The following is a 23,021-nucleotide window of genomic DNA, read 5'->3' on the forward strand; positions in this document are numbered from 1 at the left end:
CGCCCCTCTGCACTATTTGCAAAGAAAGGAGGCGGGACGGGGCTAAATTCTGAGAATTAGCCCCACCCCCGTCCTGTCTCTCCCCATTGCAAATAGTGTAGAGGGGCGGAGAGGAGGCAGAGAGGGGGCGGGAGCTCAGAGCACTGCTTCTGGCTCTTCCAGGCTCCCCCCCCTGCAGAGAGAGACGCCATATATTGGCTGGGCGTGAAAACCGAGCCGATATACGTTCGTCTGAATCCACGGGCAGATTTGATTAGCGGAATCCGCATGGCAGATCCGTAATTCAAAGTGCCCATAGGGAAGCATTGGCATCTGCAACTGAATTTAAGCATGTGGACTTGATTTGCAGACTGTTTGGTGTGGAAAACAAATCCCAGCATGCTCCACTTCAGTACGGATTCAGTGCGGACGGGCTCAATAGAAGTCAATGGGTGCGGACAATCCGCAGTGCATCCTCAAATACTATTGCGGATGCACTGCAGATTTGAAGGTTAAAATTAATTAGGGAGGTGGGGTTGTGGATTTTCTTTCTGCGTGGACGCTCCGCAGTGCATCCGTATACATCCGCACGGAAAAATCATTACATCCGCCATCTCTCGCAAATGGTTTCACAGGTCTCTCGCAGCGTAAATCTGCATGCAAAATCCGATCCACTCGTGAACATAAAGCCTTAGGCACAATGACTACATGTGGATTTGATACACTGAATCGACGTGGATCTCCTGCGCGGGAAATCCGCAGCTCTAGCCGCCAATGGGAAACAATGGGGCGTTCGCAACTGAATTAAACCCTGGGGATTTGATTTTTAGGCGCTTTGCGGATCTAAACTCGCAGCATGCTCCATTTTATCGCGGATGTGGCTCTATTCATCTTTATGGGAGATGAAAACACACAATCTGCGATCACCCACAAGCCATTAAAAAAATCATTTTTAAGAAGATCCGCAGTGCACCCGCTGCGGATATCCGCACTGAAAATCTCTGCGTGCCATGGCCATTGGGCCTTAGGCCTCGGAGCCTTCATTAGGCCTCAGGCTGCCATGGCAACCTAACAGCACCCTCCAAATCTGGTCATGGGGGCCAATTCCAAGGATGGAGGAGCTTCAGCCATTTAAACACTGCTGTTACCAGTCACCTCCGATTCTGGTCGCTGTGGTTAGGCGTCAACTGTGTTTTACATCTGACATCCTGACCCACAATGGTCGATATGGGGGGAGAGATTTAGGGGTTGTATTGAATCATGAAAAACAAGACTAGACGACAAGTATTCTTACTAATGTAGGGAAGAGCTTAAGATGCATTCATCAATAAATAAGTAGGAGACCTTTTTCTTACCTCCAGTCTATGCGCTACATTTTCCCTGTCTGGCACATCAATGAACTCTTCTATAGATTTGCTGCCGCCTGCTTTGGGCTTTGCTGCGGTTGGGGTGACAGCTGATGGCTGGGATGTTTGATCACCCTTTTGAAGCAGCATTTTCTGCAAATGGCGCTCCTTACGGATGTCTTTGGCTTTCCTACGAGGTGGCTTAGATGTATCAGCACCTTTACCTGATTATTAAAATACAAACGGGTGATTGGTTGAGCCATCCTGACAACACACCCGCCCGCACAGTGCTAAGTGTTATGTCGTTTTTTATAAAAAATTACTTGCCACCCTTGCCTCGCCTCCCGTAGTCACCCACTCTCGAACTACACGCCATTTTATTTTAGGAGGGCTTTGAGCATTGGAAAATGAAACAAAATTTCACAGCTGCGCGTTGTTTGCCGGCGATCGCTTCATAATTTTGGTATCGTTGTAATCGTACCAACTTGCAGAAAACAAATGTGTCATTTATACTGTACAATTAACGCTGTATAAAAATATATAAATTAAAAAAAAAAAAAAAAAACCAAAAAAAAAAAACAACTGCAGAATTGAGGTGTTTTTCTCCCTGCACTACTAATAAAAAAAAAAAAAGGTTTACAATTAGAGATGAGCGAACCTACTCGTTTCGAGTAATTACTCGATCGAGCACCGCGATTTTCAAGTACTTTCGTACTCGGGTGAAAAGATTCGGGGGGCGCCGGGGGGAGGTGTGGCGGAGCGGGGGGTAGCAGCGGGGAACAGGGGGGGAGCCCTCTCTCCCCCCCCCCCCCCCCCCACTCCCCGCTGCACACCCCCACTCACCCACGGCGCCCCCCGAATCTTTTCGCCCGGGTACGGAAGTACTCGAAAATCGCGGCGCTCGGCCGAAAAAGGGGCGTGGCCGAGTACGCTCGCTCATCTCTATTTACAATACTAATTTATACCGCAAAATTGGTTCCAATAACTACAGTTGGCTATATATGGACTTTTTTTTTCCCGTCGACATCACCACACAAAAAACAATCATGGCTTTTGAAAGCTGGAGATGAAAATCCCCAAATTGCTGCGTCCTTACAGCTAAAATAGGCCAAGTCCCAAAGGGGTTAGCCCTTTTCAATCCAATTTTGGATTCAGGGTTTCCTAAAAGGCTTTTTCTCCTTTTGCTGTTATACAATAGTGCCATCTGCTGGCTAAAGCCAGTGTGTGCGCGCCAGAGAGGCCCCGACAGCGGAGTGGCTGGCAATAGACGGTAAGAATACCCTGTTGGACATCTTCTGACACTGGAGCTGCACAAGCTTCGATGAGAACGTAAGAAGACATCAGACAGTGGATTGGAAAGGGTTAAAGGCTATGGATACCTATGGGGATACATTTTCTTTGTTCAGCTTGGATCGACAATCAGTTTTGCAATGGTGTTTAATTAAAAAGTTTGTACAGTTTGTCTACTGCAGCTTCTACTCATCAATGTATATAGTACACATCCATCAGCGAGGCTGGTTTGGTCATCAGCCCTCGTCTCCTGCACTTTTTATCAGCTAGTTTATGATCCCAACAAACTTTGCTCTGCTCATAAACTAGCTAAGATAATTCAGGAGAGGAGAGAGCAGAGGAAAACTGCCGATGGGGCAACCATCACGCCGGTGCTTTCACACAGGAGCAACAATCATTCAGTGAATGGAGGTGGAACGTCCCAGACATCTCTTACAGCCGCCCGCCACCATTCACTGCGAACAGGCAGCACAAATATGATGCCTGTTTATACTGAGCGTGAAGTTGCTCATTAGTCACTTTTTTTAGTGAGCTGAAACAAAGCAACTAGCGACTTTTGAGTGATTTTTTGCTGAGTACCATGTTGGGTTTACAAGGGACAGCGATCACTTAAAATCTCTCATTTCAGCCAGTAGTTGGCCTGTGTAAAAGTACCCCAAATTGTCAGTCCAGCCTCACTGACAGATCACCTACTGCTGTGACTTTACTTCTACTTTGCGTCCGACAGCGTGTTTTAGTGCACCCCATCATCATGATGAGTGATGAGGTGCGCCAAACAGACAAATATAGAGCAGACAGCGCTCGAAAATAGCTGGAAAGCGCCATCCAGCGCAGCGTTTGAACGCATGTCTGCGAGGCTCCATTGATTTCAATGGGAGCGTTATATTGCGGCGTTCAAAACACTGCAGTAAAAAGCGCCTGTGTGAGAGAGGCCTTAGACTGCAGTGTCTACATACAATGATATGCAGAAGCTGCAGAAGACAAGGGGTGCAAAGTTTTTAAGTAAACCCTACCGCAAAAAACGGTTTAAACATTTATGAACAACTGCTAAAACACATACCTGCCCTCCAAAACTACGATGTGGTCTGTATGGCTACTATTACACAGCAGTGTTTTTGCCCTGCAATAAACAAGGGGAGATACAGACACTACAGCCAGCCGCTGCATGAGCCGAGACATCCAGGTGCCAGCTGTAATAGAGCTCCTCCTGTGTTTTGCACGGAATCATATACACAAGCAATGTTTTCTCGCATTGCGATGAGGGGAAAAAAAATTGTGGCATGCTCTATCCTTGCACGTTCCGCGGAATGCATCGCTTGATTGATTTCAATGGAACCTTGAATGCATTGCATGGCTCCTGCATTGAAATCAATGGGAAACACTTCTGATCCTCCATCGAGTGAGAGGATCAGAACATCACAAATGCAATGCGAGGAGTTTTTGCCTGAAAGATGCCTGGCGTCCACGGGTATATCGCATGGTTACGAGCGCTATATCAGCCCGATATCACACGCCCGTCCTTGTGTAGGTATCCTTAAGCTGGATTCACATGAGTATATGTGTACTTATGCATGATCTGTGCTGCTTTTTTGCAAAATGGGCGTTGCGTATTTGCGTGTGCAAAATGCCCAAAATACCCTTGTAAGAAAATCGGCCTAGACTATGGTAGGAAGTCTTTGTGCTCCGAGGAGACTCATAGAATCACCTATATCCCTAATGCCTTGGTCAGATGTAAGCCTAGTACTACCCGCAGGGCAATACCACCACTACACCCAGCGCTGGTCACATAGATACAGTGGTTAGAATTCACAGGGCCATTTCAAATACAACTAACCTGGTTTTGGCATGGAGTAAACGGTTGTCTTTACTGTAGTAGTGTCTATTGGATCTCCATGATCTTTGTGCGTTTCCCCATCAGTGATCTTCTCCATTGCCTTCTCTCTATGTTGTGCCGCGGGGTCTTCTCCCTCCGTGCACAGAGGTTTGAGCTCGTCCTCGGAGATCTCCCTCTTGAAGGATGTGTTGCAGGACACGGGGCTGTCAGCCTGAGAGTCCATTGGTTCCACTGAAATACCTGGGAGAAAGACCAAAATGAAACGCTTAGTTTGATTCTTAAGGACACAACCAGATATTGCATTATTAGAGCTTGATCGTTGCAGTAGTTTTTATTGGTACCATTTTAGGATACATGTTATGTATTGTGTAACTATTTTTTTTTTGGTGGTGGCGGGGTTAAAGAACACAATTCTGCTTTAAAAAAAAAGTTTTTTTAAAAGGCATTCACCATGGGGTATAACGGACATGACGACCTTACTTTGGCAGATCTGTGAAACTACAAGGCTACTAAATTACCGTATTCTTCACTCTAGAAGACGCACTTGTTTATGCGATCGCAAGTTTAGCACGCAAACACAATTTAGGTAGTGCAATCACGTGTTAAACTCGCGATCGCACTAACAAACGTGCGATCAATTAGCAGTTCTCTCCCACTGCCGCCCATAAGTACTACTGATTGGAGGTGACCCCCTGCAGGAACTGCTGCTGCTTTCCCACCTCCACCAAAGAGCTTCTTCCCTTCCTCCTGCCATGCACAATGCCGCTGTGACACCAATCTCCGGTTTTTCAGACCTCCGCTGCTTCTTCTGCTCCGTCGCCCAGTACTATCCCCTGCACTGTCCCTGGGCGAGTTCAAAATATTTTTTCCCTGTTTTCCCCCTCTAACACTTGGGTGCGTCTTATCGAAAGAAAAATACAGTGAGCTTTTTTTCTTGTTTTTTCCACTTTTGCACAAAACAAAACCTTTTTTTTTTTTTTAATAAAAAAAATTATATACATATACACACAAACACATATATGCATTTCTGCAATCAAAGATCCAGAATTTTATTTTCTTTTATAAAATGCTTTCCATTGACAGAGCTGTGCGCCGGCCCATTTCTGGCATGCTGCACCGCGGTTTTTACAGGTGCTATTCAGGGCTACATAAGACTTTTAGCATTTCAGTTCCTTTTTCTGCGCTGCTATTTCTTTAGCACAAAGTGTTCTGTGTGGGATTAAAGAATAATGAAAAAAATTTTTTTTAAAAGGTGTTTTTTTTTTTTAACCTTCTTCTGCGTCTGTAGGGGACTTAAACTTGCGATACTTTCCGCCAATGGAGGAGCCTTTTGGCTGTTGGAGTAATTTATTACAGCTCTGGAGGTACAACTTGTGGGACATGTTGTGGCCCTATCTGGTGTCCACCGCTAGACAGAAATACTGCATACAACGTTACTCTATCCAGCGCAGAAAGACGGCATCAAGCGAATCGACTGAAGAGGATGGATTTTTGTACTGAGCTGGAGGACAGGATATCCGTGAACCAAGTCCTTACATTGTATGAACTTTTTTTTCAGTATTAATATCCTGTTCAAAACAATACATTTAGAGGTCCTTTAACCCCTTCAGAGCAAGAGATTTTTCTCTTTTTTTTATTTTTTATAATTTAAATTTAATGTGCCATATGATGTATGGGGGGAAAAAAAACAACTTTACATTTTTAGGGCGGCTTTTAGGGTGGGTTTTCATGCCCAGCCGATATGCGGTGTCCCTCTGTGCTGGTGGAGGAGGCTGGAAGAGCCGGGAGCAGTGCACTGAGCTCCCGCCCCCTCTCCGCCCCCTCCCAGGGAGGTGGCGGGATGGGGCAGGGCTAAGTCTCAGAACTTAGCTCCACCCCTGCCCCCCGTGCATAGCAGTCCTGGGAGCTTTCAGTAGGCTCCACGCTACCATGCTATCACAACCTGATTGCATTGCGTAGGGTATTGATGGGATACAGGAGGGGGGCGCTCTCCACCCCGCTAACTGCTTAAATGCGTGGCCAGCTTTGACCGTGACAACTAAACATTAACTACCGTGATCAGAGCCAACACTGATCATCGCAGTTACCAGCGCTGCCAGCTGTCAAAAACAGTCAATAGGCACTGGGAACAAGCAAGAACAGCTCGAGTCCGGCAGAAGAGAAGCCAATCAGACAGAGTTCTGGCTCATAAAAGTGGGGCCCCGATGATGTCCATATGCTTTAATAGGGCATATGGACAAGAATTATCTTCATAAGGCAACTCCTTGCAGAGCACACCATTAACATTTACCTCCGGATCCATTCCATGCCCTACCCTTAATGTTTCTATGTAACTACGAGGCATAAATTGCCATTCAACACACTCTTTCTGCACTCTACTTACCATCACTGGTAGAATTACACACTTCTCCATCCTGAAGAAACTTCTGCATTTTTTTGAGGACTTTCTTGTGGGATTTATTGGGTTGGTAATTCAATGCAGACAACCTATGAAGAAAGATACACAAGTCATTAGCACAAGTCTACCAGACCGTATCAAAGACCTGCTCAGTATACAATAACTAGCAAACCTAGAAATATTGAAATTCTCTAAGACAACCCCTTTTAACTCTTTAGATAGCTTTAAAGCGTACACACACTTTCAAGTGACTGTTCAGAGTAAGCTACTGTTTGTACATGCGGAATAACACCATATCTGTCCATAATATGAACTGTATCCTGCATTTTTCACTAATTTCACCTCTGCAGGCTCTAATTCCCACTCTTCCTTGAGCTGGTGGGTGTAGACTAGCTGCTATGATGTCTTCATATCGTGTACACAAAGAAGAGAAGGATATATTCTCTTTCTAGCAAACCATCAAATAAAAAAGGGTTGAAGACATTGTACAGCAGTACTAAAGAGTGGAGATGTGATTCTGAGATAGTAAACACTTAACTGCAGCAGTAACACTATTTCTAGCCATTATATGACTTATATCCTGCATTTACCAGAAGTTTCCCTCTCTGCATGTTGTATATCTGATTTTCAGTCTTCCCTGAGCTGGTGGGTGGACACTGGCTGTTATATGGTTTCCGCTGACTCCTTTAAATGTGTGCTCTGGAACTGCCAGTCAGCATGCAATAAACTCCCCACCATCCACGACTTTTTCACTACTAAATCTCTAAATCTGCTAGCTTTCACAGAAACGTGGATAGAGCAGTCTGATACTGCCTCCCCTGCTGCATTGTCTTATAATGGCCTGCAGTTCTCCCACACCCAAGACGGGAAAACAGGTGTAGCAGAGGTACTCTTTTCTCCCCGAAATGTACCTCCCAGGTCATCCCCCCCATACCTTCACTCACTTTCCCATCGTTTGAGGTACATACGATACGACTTTTCTGTCCGCTGTCCATGCATGTAGCAGGTATCTACCGCCCCCCAGGTCCTCCCTGCCTGTTTCTGCATCATTTTGCCACCTAGCTCCCCCACTTCCTATCCTGCGAAATCCCAACCCTCATCTTAGGCGACTAACATCCCCACTAATGACCCCTTCTCCCCATCTGCCTCTCAGCTGCTATCGCTCACCTCCTCCCTTGGTCTCTCACAGCCTCTCCCACTCACAGGGATGGCAATACTCTGGATCTGGTCTTACTCCGTCTCTGCTCTGCTTCCCACTTCACTAACTCCCCTCTCCCGCTCTCGGACCATAACCTCCTCTCTTTCTCTGTGAAGCTCCCTAGCATCTCTTCAGACCCTCCTACCTCTCCTACGTACAGGAACCTTCAGGCCGTTCACACCCAAAACTTTGCTGAGTCTCTACAGTTTTCTCTTTCCCCTATCTCTCTCCTCTCCTGCCCCAACCTGGCTGCCGCACATTACAACACCGTCACCCAAGCCATCCGATGCAGACCTCAACAACCCTGGCTCACTCCTCAAACGCGCTTCATCTGGCGGTGCTCGAGAAGTGCTGAATGGCTGTGGAGGAAGTCGCCAATGTCCGCAGACTTTCTCCACTTCAAATTCATGCTCAGAAACTACAATCTCGTCCTCCACCACGCCAAAGAAGTCTACTTCACCTCTCTCGTCTCCTCACTATCCCACAACCTTAACAGACACCGATACTTTTTACTCCCTTCTCAGCCCTAAACTGCAGTCCCCCATGGCAGATCAGAGTGCTGAAGAGCTGGCTGTTAACTTCAAAAAGAAAATCAACTACATCCAATAGGAAATAATCTCCCAATCCCAGACTAGCCCTGACCTTAGTCTTGTCAGTAACAGAGTCTGCTCACTGTCTGTACTCAGACCAACAACAGAGAAGTCTAGAGACTGCTTTCCTCCGCTCGCCCCACCACCTGCGCTAGCAACCCTCTTCCCTCACACCTCCTCCGGTCCCTCTCCCCAGTGGTCATCTACCACCTCACAACTATATTCAATCTTTCTCTGACCTCTGGCATTTTGCCCTCCTCATTCAAACACTCCATCATATTCCCATTGCTAAAGAAACCGACTCTTGACTCGTCCTATGTTGCCAACTACCAACCCATCTCTAACCTTCCCTTCATCTCCAAACTACTAGAACGCCTGGTTTACTCTCACCTTATAAGCCATCTCTCAGAAAACTCTCTTCTTGACCCTCTACACTCGACAGAAACAGCCCTGACTAAAGTGTCAAGTCGAGGGGCGACTACTCCCTACTAATCCTCCTTAACCTCTCCGCAGCATTTGACACTGTTGACCACAAACTCATCCTCAGTATGCTTTGCTCCATTGCACTAAAGCACACTGCTCTCTCCTGGTTCTCCTCCCACCTATCCAACTGCTCCTTCAGCATCTCCTTCGCTGGCTCTACCTCCCCTCCTCTTCCCCTTGCTGTTGGGGTCCCCCAGGACTCAGTTTTTGGACCCCTCCTCTTCTCCATTTATACAGCCCCCATTGGACAGACCATTAGGAGATTTATCTTTCAGTACTATCGCTATGCTGACGACACCCAGCTATACACCTCGTCCCGTGACATCACAGCACCCTTCCATTCAGAATGCCACAGACTGTCTGTCCGCTGTCTCTAACACCATGTCCTCTCTCTACCTAAAATTGGACCTCTCAAAAACTGACCTACTGGTGTTTCCGCCCTCTACTAACCGACCTCATCCTGACATCTCCATCTCTGTGTGTGGCACCACCATAACTCCCAGGCTGTCAGGGGTTACATTCCAGACTGATCTCTTCTTTACCCCCTATATCCAGTCTCTCGCCCGAACAGGTCTCCTGCACCTCAAGAACACCGCAAGAATCTGCCCCTTTTTCACCTTGGACACGCTAAAAATGCTCACTGTTGCCCTCATCCACTCTCGGTTCGACTATTGCAAGTCGCTGCTGATCGGCCTCCCCTGCACCAGACTCTCCCCTCTCCAATCCATCCTGAATGCGGCAGCCAGGGTCATCTTACTGTCCAGCCGCTACTCAGATGGCTCTGCCCTGTGCCAGTCACTGCACTGGCTGCCCGTCAAATACAGAATTCAATTTAAACTCACTACCATCATCCATAAAGCCCTCCACAGCACCGCGCCGCCCTACATTGCTTCCCTCATCTCAATCCACCACCCAGCCCGCGCCCTCCGTTCCGCTAACGAAATCAAATTGAGTGCCCCTTTAACTCAAACCTCTCATTCCTGCCTCCAAGACTTCTCCAGAGCAGCACCAGTCCTCTGGAACGCGTTACCCCAAACTATCTGGACATTCCCTGACACACAAAACTTCAGGGTACTCTAAAAACGCACCTCTTCAGGGAGGCATACCACATCTCCTAAACTCTATGCCAATTTACTCCACCTAATAACATGCTCCCTGTCCTACCGACTGCAATCCCTGCTAGCTGCCATAAACCGCCCCCTGAAGTCATACCGATTCAGCCATCACAGGCTAAATGTCTGACCATTATGTGTGTATAGCATCCCTCACTCTCTACCTGGTCATACAGTGCACATTTCCAGCCCCTTTACCTTCTGTATCACCCCATTATCTGTAGTATGTAGGCTCATTGGAGCAGGACCCTCACCCCTTCCTTTTTTATTAATTTATTACTAGATGTAACCGTGGCGTTTGTATGTTTGTTTTTTGTATCTGTTCTCCCCTGCTTTGTAAGTGATCTGGAATATGTTGGTGCTCTATAAATAAAGATATTATTCATCGCACATGGAGAAAATAGAAAATTCTACCGCCTAACTCTCTATAGCATACACAGAAATAATATCATCATCATCATGGAGGGCAGTGTACAGCAGTGTAGATGTGATTTCAGTACCTGTAACACAGTAAATCACTATTAGCTGCAGCATTCTTACCTCTTCTATGGGTAGGATGAGAAAACACCCACCGCAACTTACCGTTAACTATCTTGGAGTATGAATAATAATTAGAAACAGACAGCATCCAATTAGAAGTGTGGGAAACTCCTAGTGTCCAACACTCCACCTGCACACGATCGGGTTGATCCCGCAGTGGAATTCGACCTTGTGCCCGGCCGGTGACCCCGCGTACCTATCCAGATTCTTTTATTCTGTACTACAGATGTGCTGGCCGTCATGCTGGCACACATGCGCAGTACAGATTATACCGGACCGTCGCTAGGCGATGATGTTGCAGATCTCGCGACTAGAGATGAGCGAGCATACTCGGTAAGGCGATATACTCAAGAGAGCATCGCCTTTTTCAAGTACCTGCTGGCTCGTCCATGAAGATTCGGGGGGGGGGGGGGGCGCAGGGGTTGGGGGCGACGCAGCGAGGAGGAGAGTGAGAGAGATCCCTTTCTCTCTCGATCCCTTCCACAACCCCCCACTCACCCCTGTGGCCCCCCGGAATCTCTACTCACGACCTTTCCACAATGGAAGTTGTCTGCACGGAATCCATCTAAAAATAGAGCATGCTGTGATTTTTCCCCTGCGAGCGGAAAAATCGCAATTGATTTTCGTTCGTGGGCAGAAAAAAAAACACTTTTCCATAGGTATTTGTTGCAGAATCTGGAGGCGAACGCCAGCTCCAGAATCCGCAACGCAAATCCATCCGTGTGCAGGCGGCCTTAGATGGTAAACAAAGTGATTCGCAATTGGGCTAGTCATCACACTGACGCAAGTTGTCTCAAAGCGCAGTGACCTTTAATTATATTTCTACCGCAATTTCGGAGTAAATCTCCTAACCTACTGCAGAGGTTCACACAGGATGGGAGGCGACAGGCACCACGTTTCCTGAACGGTCCTCTCATACACAGAGATTGCCAGTGAACAAGCTGTAGTCTTACCTTATAGTGTATTGTGGGCAGCAGGTCTGGCTCATTAGTGGTTTGTAGACATACTTCCCGCTCCTGCAGACAGAAGTTACAAACAGTAAGAGAGCAGCCGAGTACATGGAGCGCTCCGTCATCCTATAAACACGACATTCCACACAACTGACAACGTGCGGACGTGGAGCCGGTCACGCTGCATTACCAGATATTCTCTATAGGTTTTTCTCAAGTACTGACATCGTTCTGGAACTCACAGAGCAATTCAAATCCTGGACATTTTCAAGATCTCTGCAGGCGGTCAGTGAATGGAAACAATTGCGCTGATTTCTGTAGGTTGAAAACCAGTTGTGATGATGCATTGCTTAAGCGCTATGAAGACTTCTGATATGCAATGCTCAGCAGGTTCCAGTCCGAGTAGGGCAAGGCCACGCGGTGCTACGGATTCTGCGCAAAATCAGCATGCGTTACACGACGATTTTGCCACAGAATTAACGTTGCTTTTTTTTTTTAAAAGGCCGAAAACCCGCTGCAAAGAATGGACATTGCTGTGAATTTAAAAGGTGCCCCGTGGTTCAATTTCACTTTTTTTCTTCCACAGTGTGGATGAGATTTAGCATAAAAGCCGTTGATTTTACGCCCAGGATCTGCAGCGTTTCCGCCCAGTGTGGCGGCAACATTAGGATATGGTCTTCCACAGCTGTCGGGATGCTGTTTTAAGGCGGATTCAGACAAACGTGGTTTTATCCCCTTATGCAGCGCATAACGGGACCTAAAGACCACGGATATCAATAGACATCAGTGGTTTCGTTTTCACTATCGGGAATTTCGACCGTTAACGGTATGGGCGAGGTAAGATAGGACGTGCCTCATCTTTCCTGGGTGTAGTAAATACCACATGCGGGAAAGATCGGGTGGCACGCCGCGCCGGAGGATCCCTACATCCCCGAAGTGATGTGAGGCTGTTTTGACATAAAAACACTCCGCATCCACAGGAAATTCACATGGTTGGGAGCGCGATATGGGGTTGTGATTCACAGCCACATATCGCGCTCCCCCGTGTCGAGTCAGTCTTGGGGTACGTTCACACGCAGCAGATTTTAATGCAGACCCGCAGCATATCTTGCGCTACAAATATACGGATTTTGACACTGATCTTCGGCAGATTTCACCCATTCAATGGAAGAAGTGAAGTCTGCTGCAGGTGCGCGGCAAAATCTACCCCAAAGGTGCGGATTTCAATGAAGATTTTGGCGCGGATCCACAACAATATTTTCTACTGTAATTCCCTACATGTGAACGTACCCCAACATTGTTTGTGAAATGATTGTTTTTAAACGCCGCAATTTTAAAGCATGCGGCTCTTAACAATCAGCAGTAATCCAGCCTACACTGAGAGGACCTCATAGAACAACATTTCGAGATAAAGCGGCTCGCTTCAGCGATTTTCAGGAAACTCACGTCATTTTTTTATGTTTGCGCTATATTCAAAACCGGCAAGCTGATAAACATTAGTCACTATTTACCCAGATCTGGAGGAGTCAGAAGAGAGGCGAGTTGTGTCACGTACTGAAGATTAGGACAGGAAGTGGGGCGGGTACGAGGAACAGAGATCGCTACATAAGTAGACAATGTAATTCTGCAGGAAGAAAAGATTCAGAAGCCGCCGCGTACACAGCCTGGTCTTACCGTCGCCATCCTCTGTCGATCAGGTCCTGGTAATCTTGGACCGTCAGCGAGTGCGCCCACATGCCTAGGAGCAAAGAGAAAGAATTATGGGAGGATGATTGGCTCCTTCATACATCACACACCCGGAATATGTTGCGACTGCTAATTTGGTGCAACTTTGTTTTGTTTTGCCCTATTTGTTAAAAAGTTTCTATGAACATACCCTTTAAAAAGAATGGTGCAAAAGAGCTGATGTCATCATACATGAAAGCACATACAACAGCAGAATGACATGAAAAGACAGAAGAACTCTTCCAGTTTGTATTGCACCTTACAGATGTCCGATATGGGCGCTGTCTGTGACACTGGACAACCTGAAACAATCCATCTCCACTGAAGTGGTATCACTAACAGAAGAATGCCAGGATGCCTCTGGGCAGAACTGGACTACCAACTTTACATCTGCTGTGTCACCAACTGTGCCCACATCGTACATCTGAAAGGTGCAATAAAAACTTCTCTTTTTATGTCATTCTGCTGTTGTAGCAAAATTTTCAATGGAGAGCCCCCCTTGAATATGAACATTTAGGATATGTTCACATGGCAGATTTTTGCCGCTATGTGTCACAGTAATGTTATAGCCACTGGTCACATTGGAGTTGTTCATTTTCCCTTTTTTCTAGGTCCGGCCCAGACTGCATTGACTACTTCTCCTGGACACAAATTGTCTCTGCAGAATTTGGCCTACATCTTTGCCACCTTGCTCTTCCTTCTAGCACCCTCTGCACGATTTTCACACCTCTATACACAAATGGATTCCTAACAGCAGGGCAGCAGAAAAGGATCATCTATAAGGGACGATTGTGCGGAATGTGCTCAAATGAACGAAAATGTGCGATAATCATTACACCTAAATGCAAAGCCATTGTTTACTTTTCGTTGGTTGCGCACCGTCAACCAGCATAAAACCCAATTGTTGGTTCACTCGCTACGTGTAAACGCTCCCCGCTCAGTGTGTACATAGAACGTGAAGCGCTGAGTAAGAAGTGAGCGATGCCTGTCTAAACATTCTGCACGAGCGCCAACAACTAGTGGTGACGTCACTCGCTCCTATGGTCCTTTAGCCGACAACTGTCCCGTGTAAATAAAGCAAAAAAATAGCAACATCCACATGGAATTGAAACTATAGCTCCTGACCCATTAACTCCTCAGACGATCATGTGATCTCAATCCTGACCAACGCTGGTTTAGATCTTCAGTTTGTAAGTCTACGTGATACTATTTCATGGACCATACCACAAAAACGGCTTCAGGGGGGGAGGGCACAGACACTCTTATCATAGTTACTGATGATGGTCACACAGTTATAGTAGAGGAGATCACAGCTCATCCTGACTGTATAATTATGGTCTGTAGCTTATTTAGGTGAATACAGAAGGTAATGAAAATTACACTGTATCCCCAGAAGGCAAAAATTGTAGAGGCTTTAGCTAATAATGTGCTGATGCATTAACCGAAAGTAAAATCTAACCATCAAGATGGTGCCTGATAAGCATCTGACAGGTGGCTGCACTGCAGGGAAGTGATTGGGATACACATAGGAGACCTCCAGAGTGTGACAAGTAATCAAATGAAGGGGACAGGGATGAAAAAAAATGTGTTTTCACCAGAGTTGCCCTTTAATTTCATCTATATTTAGTCAAAGTGCTGACGACCACTTGTCCGTCATTCCATGTGTGACGTGTGAGTTACATGCAGAGCCTGACAGCACCTGTGATGTAGGTTACCGACTCTTAGTGCCGCTACCCGGATGACATGACGGTGACATCATCACAGGTCCTTTATCCTCGTCCTGCACTGAATGAGGGATTATGGGCGGACTACATCCCCACAAACCCCTTCGGCCTCAGTTGCTATGAATACAGCAGTATTCAGTCTGGCAGTTTGTAGCTGGTTGTGAGACAGCTGCACACCTGTGTGGAGACTCCAATAAATGACACCTCACAAATGTACACATACACAGCTGGCAGTTCATATTGACCAACAACATTGAAGCATAGTCCTTCATAGTTATCTACACATCTCCTGAACGTGAGATCATGTGATCTCAAGTGCTAATGCTGCCAACACCAGTCCAGCCTTCATCTAATCGTGAACCGGTGTTCAGTGTGGAAACAAACCGTCGCTGTCGTACAAACACGTCACCAACGAGAGTTCAACACTACCGTGAGGCTACAGCAGCTTACATGACACAGCGACAAGCCATGATTTCCCCTCAGCCACCAGCTGAAGTTTGTAAATTACATGCAGCTCATATGTGAAAGCAACGAGCCAACATGTCTCCTCAGTGAGCTGCATGTAGCAGAGCTGTGTGATGCATTATGCCACAAGAAACACTGGTACTATAATTTCCTAATAATTACTAGTCCTGATACAAACAAGGCCTGCTCTAGCCCCAACCGGTCCTGTAGTGTCGTTCATGACCAGAGCTGCACAGTGACCAGAAGCAGATGGAGTGCAGCTATAATGGCGGCGAACTCCATACTGTGTACAGTATATACAAGACCTCCTGCGGATTTTAGCTAACAGTTCCCACACCACAGCTGTCCCCACCTCCACCCCTCGGGACATTTTCCTATGGGCTTCTTCATAGGAACCTCTTGGCTTCAGAAGCTTTCTGTCACATATGTTCACCTATTGAGGAACTTCCAATGAAACTTTTCTTTCCACTAGGCAGGAAGCCGCCTTCAGTAAGGCTGTCCGATCACACCGCGTCATCTGTAACAGATGCTGTGAGAGACAATGTCCGTCTCCTGGGAGCTGCAGATATTTTCCACTGTGGAGATGACGCAAGAGCCTAAAGCATCCCTGTTACTTGGAGGGGAAGGAAGGGGGGATGGGGTTACCGTAGATTTTGCTGGAGATTTCCTGCTGGCACAGGGGATTAGTGGCAGATTTTTGCTGTGGATTCTGCGCTGAAAACATGAAACTAAAATTATCATTCAAATGAGCAAAAAAGAATATGTTCAATCTTAACGCAACTGAACGGCGAACGATAATTGTTCGCTTTTCAGTCGTCGTTCATTTAAGGCTGGCATAGAAAATCGTTGGCTCATTTGCTTTAAACAGCGCTCGATCAGTCCCTGTATTTGCCTAAATGATTCTCGCTTGATCGAGCCAACAATGTAGCTACCTGTCTGTACAGGTGGCACGATAGCCAATGAGTGAAAGCCCACTTACATGCAACGATTATTGCTCAAAATTTGCTTAAAAGCCAAAATGCTCCCACCTTTCACTCTTCGGCTGAACAATGATTTTTAGGTGAGCCTAAAAACCATTGTTCAGCTGGAGAGAAGATGACACAGGCCGTCTGCTGTGTTTGCTGTCCATGGTGCTGTATTCTCCACAGGAGCTGCTGATTACGTCGTATTAAGCTTGCAGCCCCACTGCAGAACACAGGAGCTGGATGCAGAGAACAGACCACCTGCTGTTCTCTGCAAACAGCTCCTGGAGGCTAATTCACATGCAAACGAAGGTGATAAGCTGCTAATGGACATTAGTGTCCATTAGCAGTTTATGCAAAACAGTTGCATAAACTGTTTGAACGATTATCTTTGCATGTAAATGGGCCTCGGACCCGTCTGAAAATACGGTAAGCAGCCCTGCATGCAGCGCTTTTTCCTCTGTCCAAAAAAGCAGCTAGCTGGGCGGAAAGCGGGCGAACCCCATAATAGTCGATAGGGTCCATCTGATGCTGTTCAGTTCTGTCCACAGACGAAACAACTTGCCCACAGGGATTCTCCAAACGGAGCAGGAAGGTGGAATCCCCAGCACAGGTGAAAGCAGCCTAATGCATGTTGCTGCTAAAGAGTATTACCATATAAAGGACGCAAAACGACACCACATAAATATTACCGCCTGGGCAGGTTTTAGGCAGTACAGATCTGCAGCAGGTAAGTCTGCCAAGGAGTCTGAAGAGCAAGAAAAAAAAAATAGTCTTAAAGTGACGCGCAGATCCGCAATGAGTGGAAATAACTACATAATGTGGATTTTACAATAATCATTACAGGGTGATATTTTCCGGTCAGGTGAGCCGGGCATAAAGTAACCCGTTCACATCCTCGGACGACTGCTGGATACAAACGACAGGATAAAGAATCACTTCTGGTATCTCCACTTCTGTTCGCTGCCCTTCGTGTTCAGTTTATGCATGCAGGAAACTAAACGACGGATCTCCGGTGTGAACAGGCAGTAGTCCATTTCTGAATGAACAGGAGCGATCTGTCATCCAGAGTGGATCGTCAGGAGTCCGACACCCAGCTGTTCTCTGAGCTGATGTACTTGAGCTTGATGTAATTGATTTCTACAGGCAGCTCTGTTCTCACTGCAGTGGCCAGGCTTGGTATTGAAAGCACTGGAGTGAATGAAGACTTTGCATGCAATACCACGTATGGCCACTGCAAGGAGAATGGAGCTGTTCTGCTTCCTGCAGAAATCAGCTCAGTACACTGAACCAGTGAACAACTGATCAGCAGGGGTGACGGAGCTCTGCTATTGATGGCTAATCCTGTGGACAGTCCATCGATAGTTTACAACTGGACAACCCCTGGCAGTAGCCAGGATAGACCTTGAATAAAAGGTACAGTCTTTGTCTTATTATGATTGATACATCTTCTCTTTTAACATGTGATGGATTATTTTCAGTATATTTATTTTTACACGATTTTGATTATTTTTGTGCACGTTTTGAAATCAGCAATATAAATGGAAACGCTGAACGTTCGTCGCTGAACGTCTCTGCCGCCTGTGCAGCAGATTGTGGATCTCCCCTCTACGTCTTGTGCTGTAAAAGCTGCAGAACCCCAATTTTTAACCCTATGAATGTACAGGAATGAAATCCCTGGCAGAAGTCACACATTACATGGGGGGGTCTTCATGTGGGTTTGCCACATGCCGGAATTGCGTAATACGCTAGTGGGAAAAAAAGACTGGAGCATGTTCTGTTTTGCGGTGTATTACGTCCGTTGGGCTCTATGGGCGCGTAATCAACACCACCCATATGCAATTATTGGTGCCACACTCAGCGATACCCCGGGTCACTGCCGGATTCACACGGTCGTCTTATCCTGGTTTACAGACCACAGACACCCAACAGACGGCATTTGGCGGGACATCTGTGACGGGATCAATTAGGGAGGTCAACATTTTCGCCATTCAGGTTGTGTGAAATGTTCCAAGTCTACAAGTCTGCGGTGTTGAAAGAGTTAAGCGCCAATCATGGGGTGCAGATCACCTCCGCAAACCTCTGGACAGAGAGGCATTTTGGATGCATATGTTGCAAACCTATGCCGTGTGGAACCCTTGGATGCGAGGCGTTTACATGTGATAACAGCCACGCATCACTGCGGGGAATCCCTTCATCTAATCGCTTAGAATTGGGCAGCAGCACCGACACCATTGAAAGCAATAACAGAACATCGCCACCTCCTGCTCTGGTGTGACAGCAGCAGCAGGGGATTCCTTCACCCCCGCGGGGAGTCCCCTTATCACTGAACAACCTGCCGCTGCTGTCACAGTGTTCAGTGATGAGGGGACTCCCCGCGGGGATGAAAGAATCTCCTGCCGCTGCTGTCACAGTGTTCAGTGATTAGGGGACTCCCCGCGGGGATGAAAGAATCCCCTGCTGCTGCCGTCACAGTGTTCAGTGATTAGGGGACTCCCCGCGGGGATGAAAGAATCTCCTGCCGCTGCCGTCACAGTGTTCAGTGATTAGGGGACTCCCCGCGGGGATGAAAAAATTTCTCCTGCCGCTGCCTTCACAGTGTTCAGTGATTAGGGGCCTCCCCGCGGGGATGAAAGAATCTCCTGCCGCTGCCGTCACAGTGTTCAGTGATTAGGGGACTCCCCGCGGGAATGAAAGAATCTCCTGCCGCTGCCGTCACAGTGTTCAGTGATTAGGGGACTCCCCGCGGGGATGAAAGAATCCCCTGCCGCTGCTGTCACAGAGTTCAGTGATGAGGGGACTCCCCGCAGGGATGAAAGAATCCCCTGCCACTGCTGTCACAGTGTTCAGTGATGAGGGGACTCCCCGCGGGTATAAAAGAATTCCCTGCCACTGCTGTCACAGTGTTCAGTGATGAGGGGACTCCACGCGGGGATGAAAGAATCCCCTGCCACTGCTGTCACAGTGTTCCCACAATCACGTGGGGAAAAAAAAGAAGATCCGCTCATGTGAACGAACCCGCCGACATCAATGGTTCTATTCATGGTAGAGTGTGCCAAAAATTGAGCATAATACGCAGCGCCAATCCACTCCTGTGAATGCTCCCTGATAGTATTTCCCGTAGACTTCTAGATGAATAGTCTGTGATCAGTGACGGCGTCAGCGGCTTCCGGACATTCCACCCACTAACAGAGCGCGCAGGATAACGGACACCGCTGTTCTCACGAATAACGGCAATCCCAGTGATCTGCCAGGATTGGGTACAACTGGGACCACCGCCATCTGGACGAGCAGCGGCGACGCTCCATGGGAGTCAATGGGAAATAAAGTTGATGACCAGAAAAGATCCCAATGATAACTAACGTACAAAAGCATAAAGTTGCACTGCTTTGAATGGTCACCTGACCTGGGCACCGGGCTGCACTGATGATGAGGAGCAGCGGTCACCCTAATGAGGTCATGGATGACAGGACACACCCATCACGTCACACCCGAACTCACTGACAAACCCCCAGCTCCTCACCATGGGAGACGTTCCCAGCTTCGCTCTTGCAGTACCCGCACCGGTTCCCGTCTTCCCCACCAAAGTACTCCAGAATACTCAGCGCTCCCCCGCCGGCGGACGCCATCTTCCTCCCTGTTCCAGGCCGTGAGCATTGCACAGCCGGCTGCACGCATGCGCACTACCTTGCCCGTCAATGCTAAAGCCACCATTTTTAGTATTGGTAAAAGGTAAACTTCCTAAACACAACTAAACGTCACAGCGGTTCCGAAACGCCATATTGAATAAGGGCAAGAACCGTTTTTGACATGATACATGTTAGTCAAAAACATAACATACATAAATAGTACCAAACTGTTCATATAGTATGTGATGGCGGGACCTACCGTGAGAGACTTTTCCAGCATGTGTACGGCAATACCCGCAAGTAGCCGCATCGCGCAGTCCCCTGTACTCCAGTATGGAGTACATCCCTGCACCTACTTCTGGCAAGAGCGGACTGTTCCACTGTGCGTAGAGGGGTGGCCCGCTGACATCTACGGCAACCAATCACAATCCACCTATCCCTCTGCACGCCCCAGCTACGTGATGTTAGCCAGCAGCTGATTGGTTGATTCTGCAAGCCCCGCCCCTGTGTCTCTGCATGGTTTGTTTTCATTATTTTTTTTAATCTAATTTAACATTTATCGGTTATATTATGTCTTATATCACTATTAAATATTACAAGATGTAAAATAAGTATTTATCCATGAATTTCACACTGCGTTTTTGCATTTCTGGTTATAACTTGCGTTGTGCTCGAAATCGATCACCTGGTCTTATTTTCTACAGTAATCACTGAAAATTAAAAATATCAATAAGGTAACGAACTACATAATAATATAGGGGGGAAGGCTGAAAATAGCCATATGCCCATCCAGCTCAGCCTATTACCCCCCAGTGTTTCCATGGGGCTTCTCAGACATGCGTTTGAGCCATGAGGCATGTGATTTTCGAGCCCTGTCTGCTCTATTTTGCTGCGTTTCCGCACTTTTTAGCACACCTTATCACCCCTCACAATGATGAGGTGCGTTACAAACTGTCGACAGTACCGTCTGAAAACGGCGGTAAAATCGCGGCAAAACACTGTGATCGTAATCATGGTGTTTTGCCGCCGCTGTGTATATGAGTGGCCTAAGGGATTCATCTTACACACCAGTAACTCATCTCAATAATGCCAACCCTTGAGGCCACCTTCACACGTGGCGAAATCGCTGCGGACATTCCGTGACGGATTACCCACAGGAGATCTGCATTGGCCTAAATGGGGCAGATTTGACCTAGTTTTAAATTGCGCATCAGCTGCAGTATTTAACCCTTGTTTTTCTAGGGCTGAATTGTACAGTATGGCCGGCTTCACACGGCCGTGACGTGCTCCGCCGCAGAATTCCGCGGCGGAGCCCGTCACGGTGCCCCCAGAGACCCCAATACTTACCTCCGGATCCGGCGTCCTACGTCCCGCATGACGCTGCGATTTGCCGGCTGCGAACGGAGAATCACTATGATTCTCCACTTGTAGACAGGGGGCTGCGCTTTCCATAGCAACGCCGCGGGGAACGCAATGCAATAACGCCCGTGGACAGACAGCCTAAAGGAGATATGGCTTGCGCTTTAAACGCTGCGAAATTTGCGCATCATTTGTGGCCTGCATGAAGGCCACTTTCACACGGTCATAATTTGGACGTATTTTAGCTTCCCTATGACATTCACAATGCCTGTATGGTCTCTGGTTCTACTGAAGCAGACTCAGATCACCATTGGAGCCCGTGCTGGAGTAGGACCGCGGTATGTCCAGGCAATGTGAGCATAATATGGGTGCAAAACTGCTCCCATAGTACATATGTCTGAGAAACAATTAGGGTCCCTGCAATTCCCTGAGCAGGCCCTAAAAAGTAGTGTGGGTGGGGGAATGTGTGTTTTCAGTTGTTAGCACTGCTGCCTTTTAGTGCTGGGGTCCTCAACTCAAAATGCCTCAAGGGAACATCTGCATGGGTTTTGAAGATGAGGAAGAGAACAACAGCAAGAATAAACACAAAGAGAACGGAAACATCCAATCCAGATGTTGTCCTTGGTCAGATTTGACCCTACAACTCCAATACCGTAAAGCAGTAGCGCCAACAACCGGGCCACCACACTTCTCTGTTCTGCTCCAGAGGAGGAGAAGAATAACAGCAAGGTTAAACACAAAGAGTACAAAAAACCCATCCAGATGCTGGCCTTGGTCAGTTTTGAACATAGAACTCCAGTACCGCAAAGCATGAGCCCTAACAACTGGGCCACCATACTTGTCTGCCCTATGCCAGAGGAGGAGGAGAAGAACTGTAAGGATAAACACAAAGAGAACATAAAATTCGATCCAGATGTTGGCCTTGGTCAGTTTTAAACATAAAACTCCGGTACCGCAAAGCATGAGCCCTAACAACTGGGCCACCATACTTGTCTGTCCTATGCCAGAGGAGGAGGAGAACAGCAAGGATAAACACAAAGACAACATAAAATTCGATCCAGATGTTGGCCTTGGTCAGTTTTGAATATAGAACAACAGTACTGCAAGGAATGAGGTAAAACCAAATCCAGATGTTGGCCTTGGTCAGTTTTGAACATAGAACTCCCGTACCGCAAAGCATGAGCCCTAACAACTGGGCCACAATACTTGTCTGTCCTATGCCAGAGGAGGAGAAGAAGAACAGCAAGAATAAACACAAAGAGAACATAAAACCCCATCCAGATGTTGGCCATGGTCAGTTTTGAACATAGAACTCTAGCACTGCAAAGCATGAGCCCTAACAACTGGGCCACCATACTTGTCTGTCCTATGCCAGAGGAGAAGAAGAAAAACAGCAAGAATAAACACAAAGAGTACAAAAAAACCCCATCCAGATGT

The 23,021-nt window shown here is 47.2% G+C and overlaps 1 protein-coding gene across 7 annotated transcripts in view; it reads right to left on the minus strand.

The window, feature by feature from the left end:
• ATE1 (arginyltransferase 1) overlaps nucleotides 1–20,594 on the minus strand; it is an 83,656-nt gene extending 63,062 nt beyond the window's left edge. For 5 of the 7 annotated variants that reach the window (XM_066600863.1, XM_066600865.1, XM_066600861.1 and 2 more), the window contains exons 1-6: nucleotides 20,120–20,259; nucleotides 13,395–13,458; nucleotides 11,724–11,786; nucleotides 6,833–6,936; nucleotides 4,450–4,689; nucleotides 1,335–1,549 (exon numbers count right to left, since the gene is read on the minus strand). In XM_066600863.1, coding sequence (XP_066456960.1) covers nucleotides 1,335–1,549; nucleotides 4,450–4,689; nucleotides 6,833–6,936; nucleotides 11,724–11,786; nucleotides 13,395–13,458; nucleotides 20,120–20,225 — 792 coding nt within the window. In that variant the 5' untranslated portion in view covers nucleotides 20,226–20,259. Of the gene's footprint in view, nucleotides 1–1,334; nucleotides 1,550–4,449; nucleotides 4,690–6,832; nucleotides 6,937–11,723; nucleotides 11,787–13,394; nucleotides 13,459–20,119; nucleotides 20,260–20,484 lie in introns of those variants that run through there. The other 2 variants (XM_066600866.1, XM_066600862.1) reach the window with 1 other exon arrangement.
• Nucleotides 20,595–23,021: the final 2,427 nt, after the last annotated feature.

Source organism: Eleutherodactylus coqui, chromosome 4 (genome assembly GCF_035609145.1).
Source record: "Eleutherodactylus coqui strain aEleCoq1 chromosome 4, aEleCoq1.hap1, whole genome shotgun sequence".
In the NCBI taxonomy this organism is placed as follows: domain Eukaryota; kingdom Metazoa; phylum Chordata; class Amphibia; order Anura; family Eleutherodactylidae; genus Eleutherodactylus; species Eleutherodactylus coqui.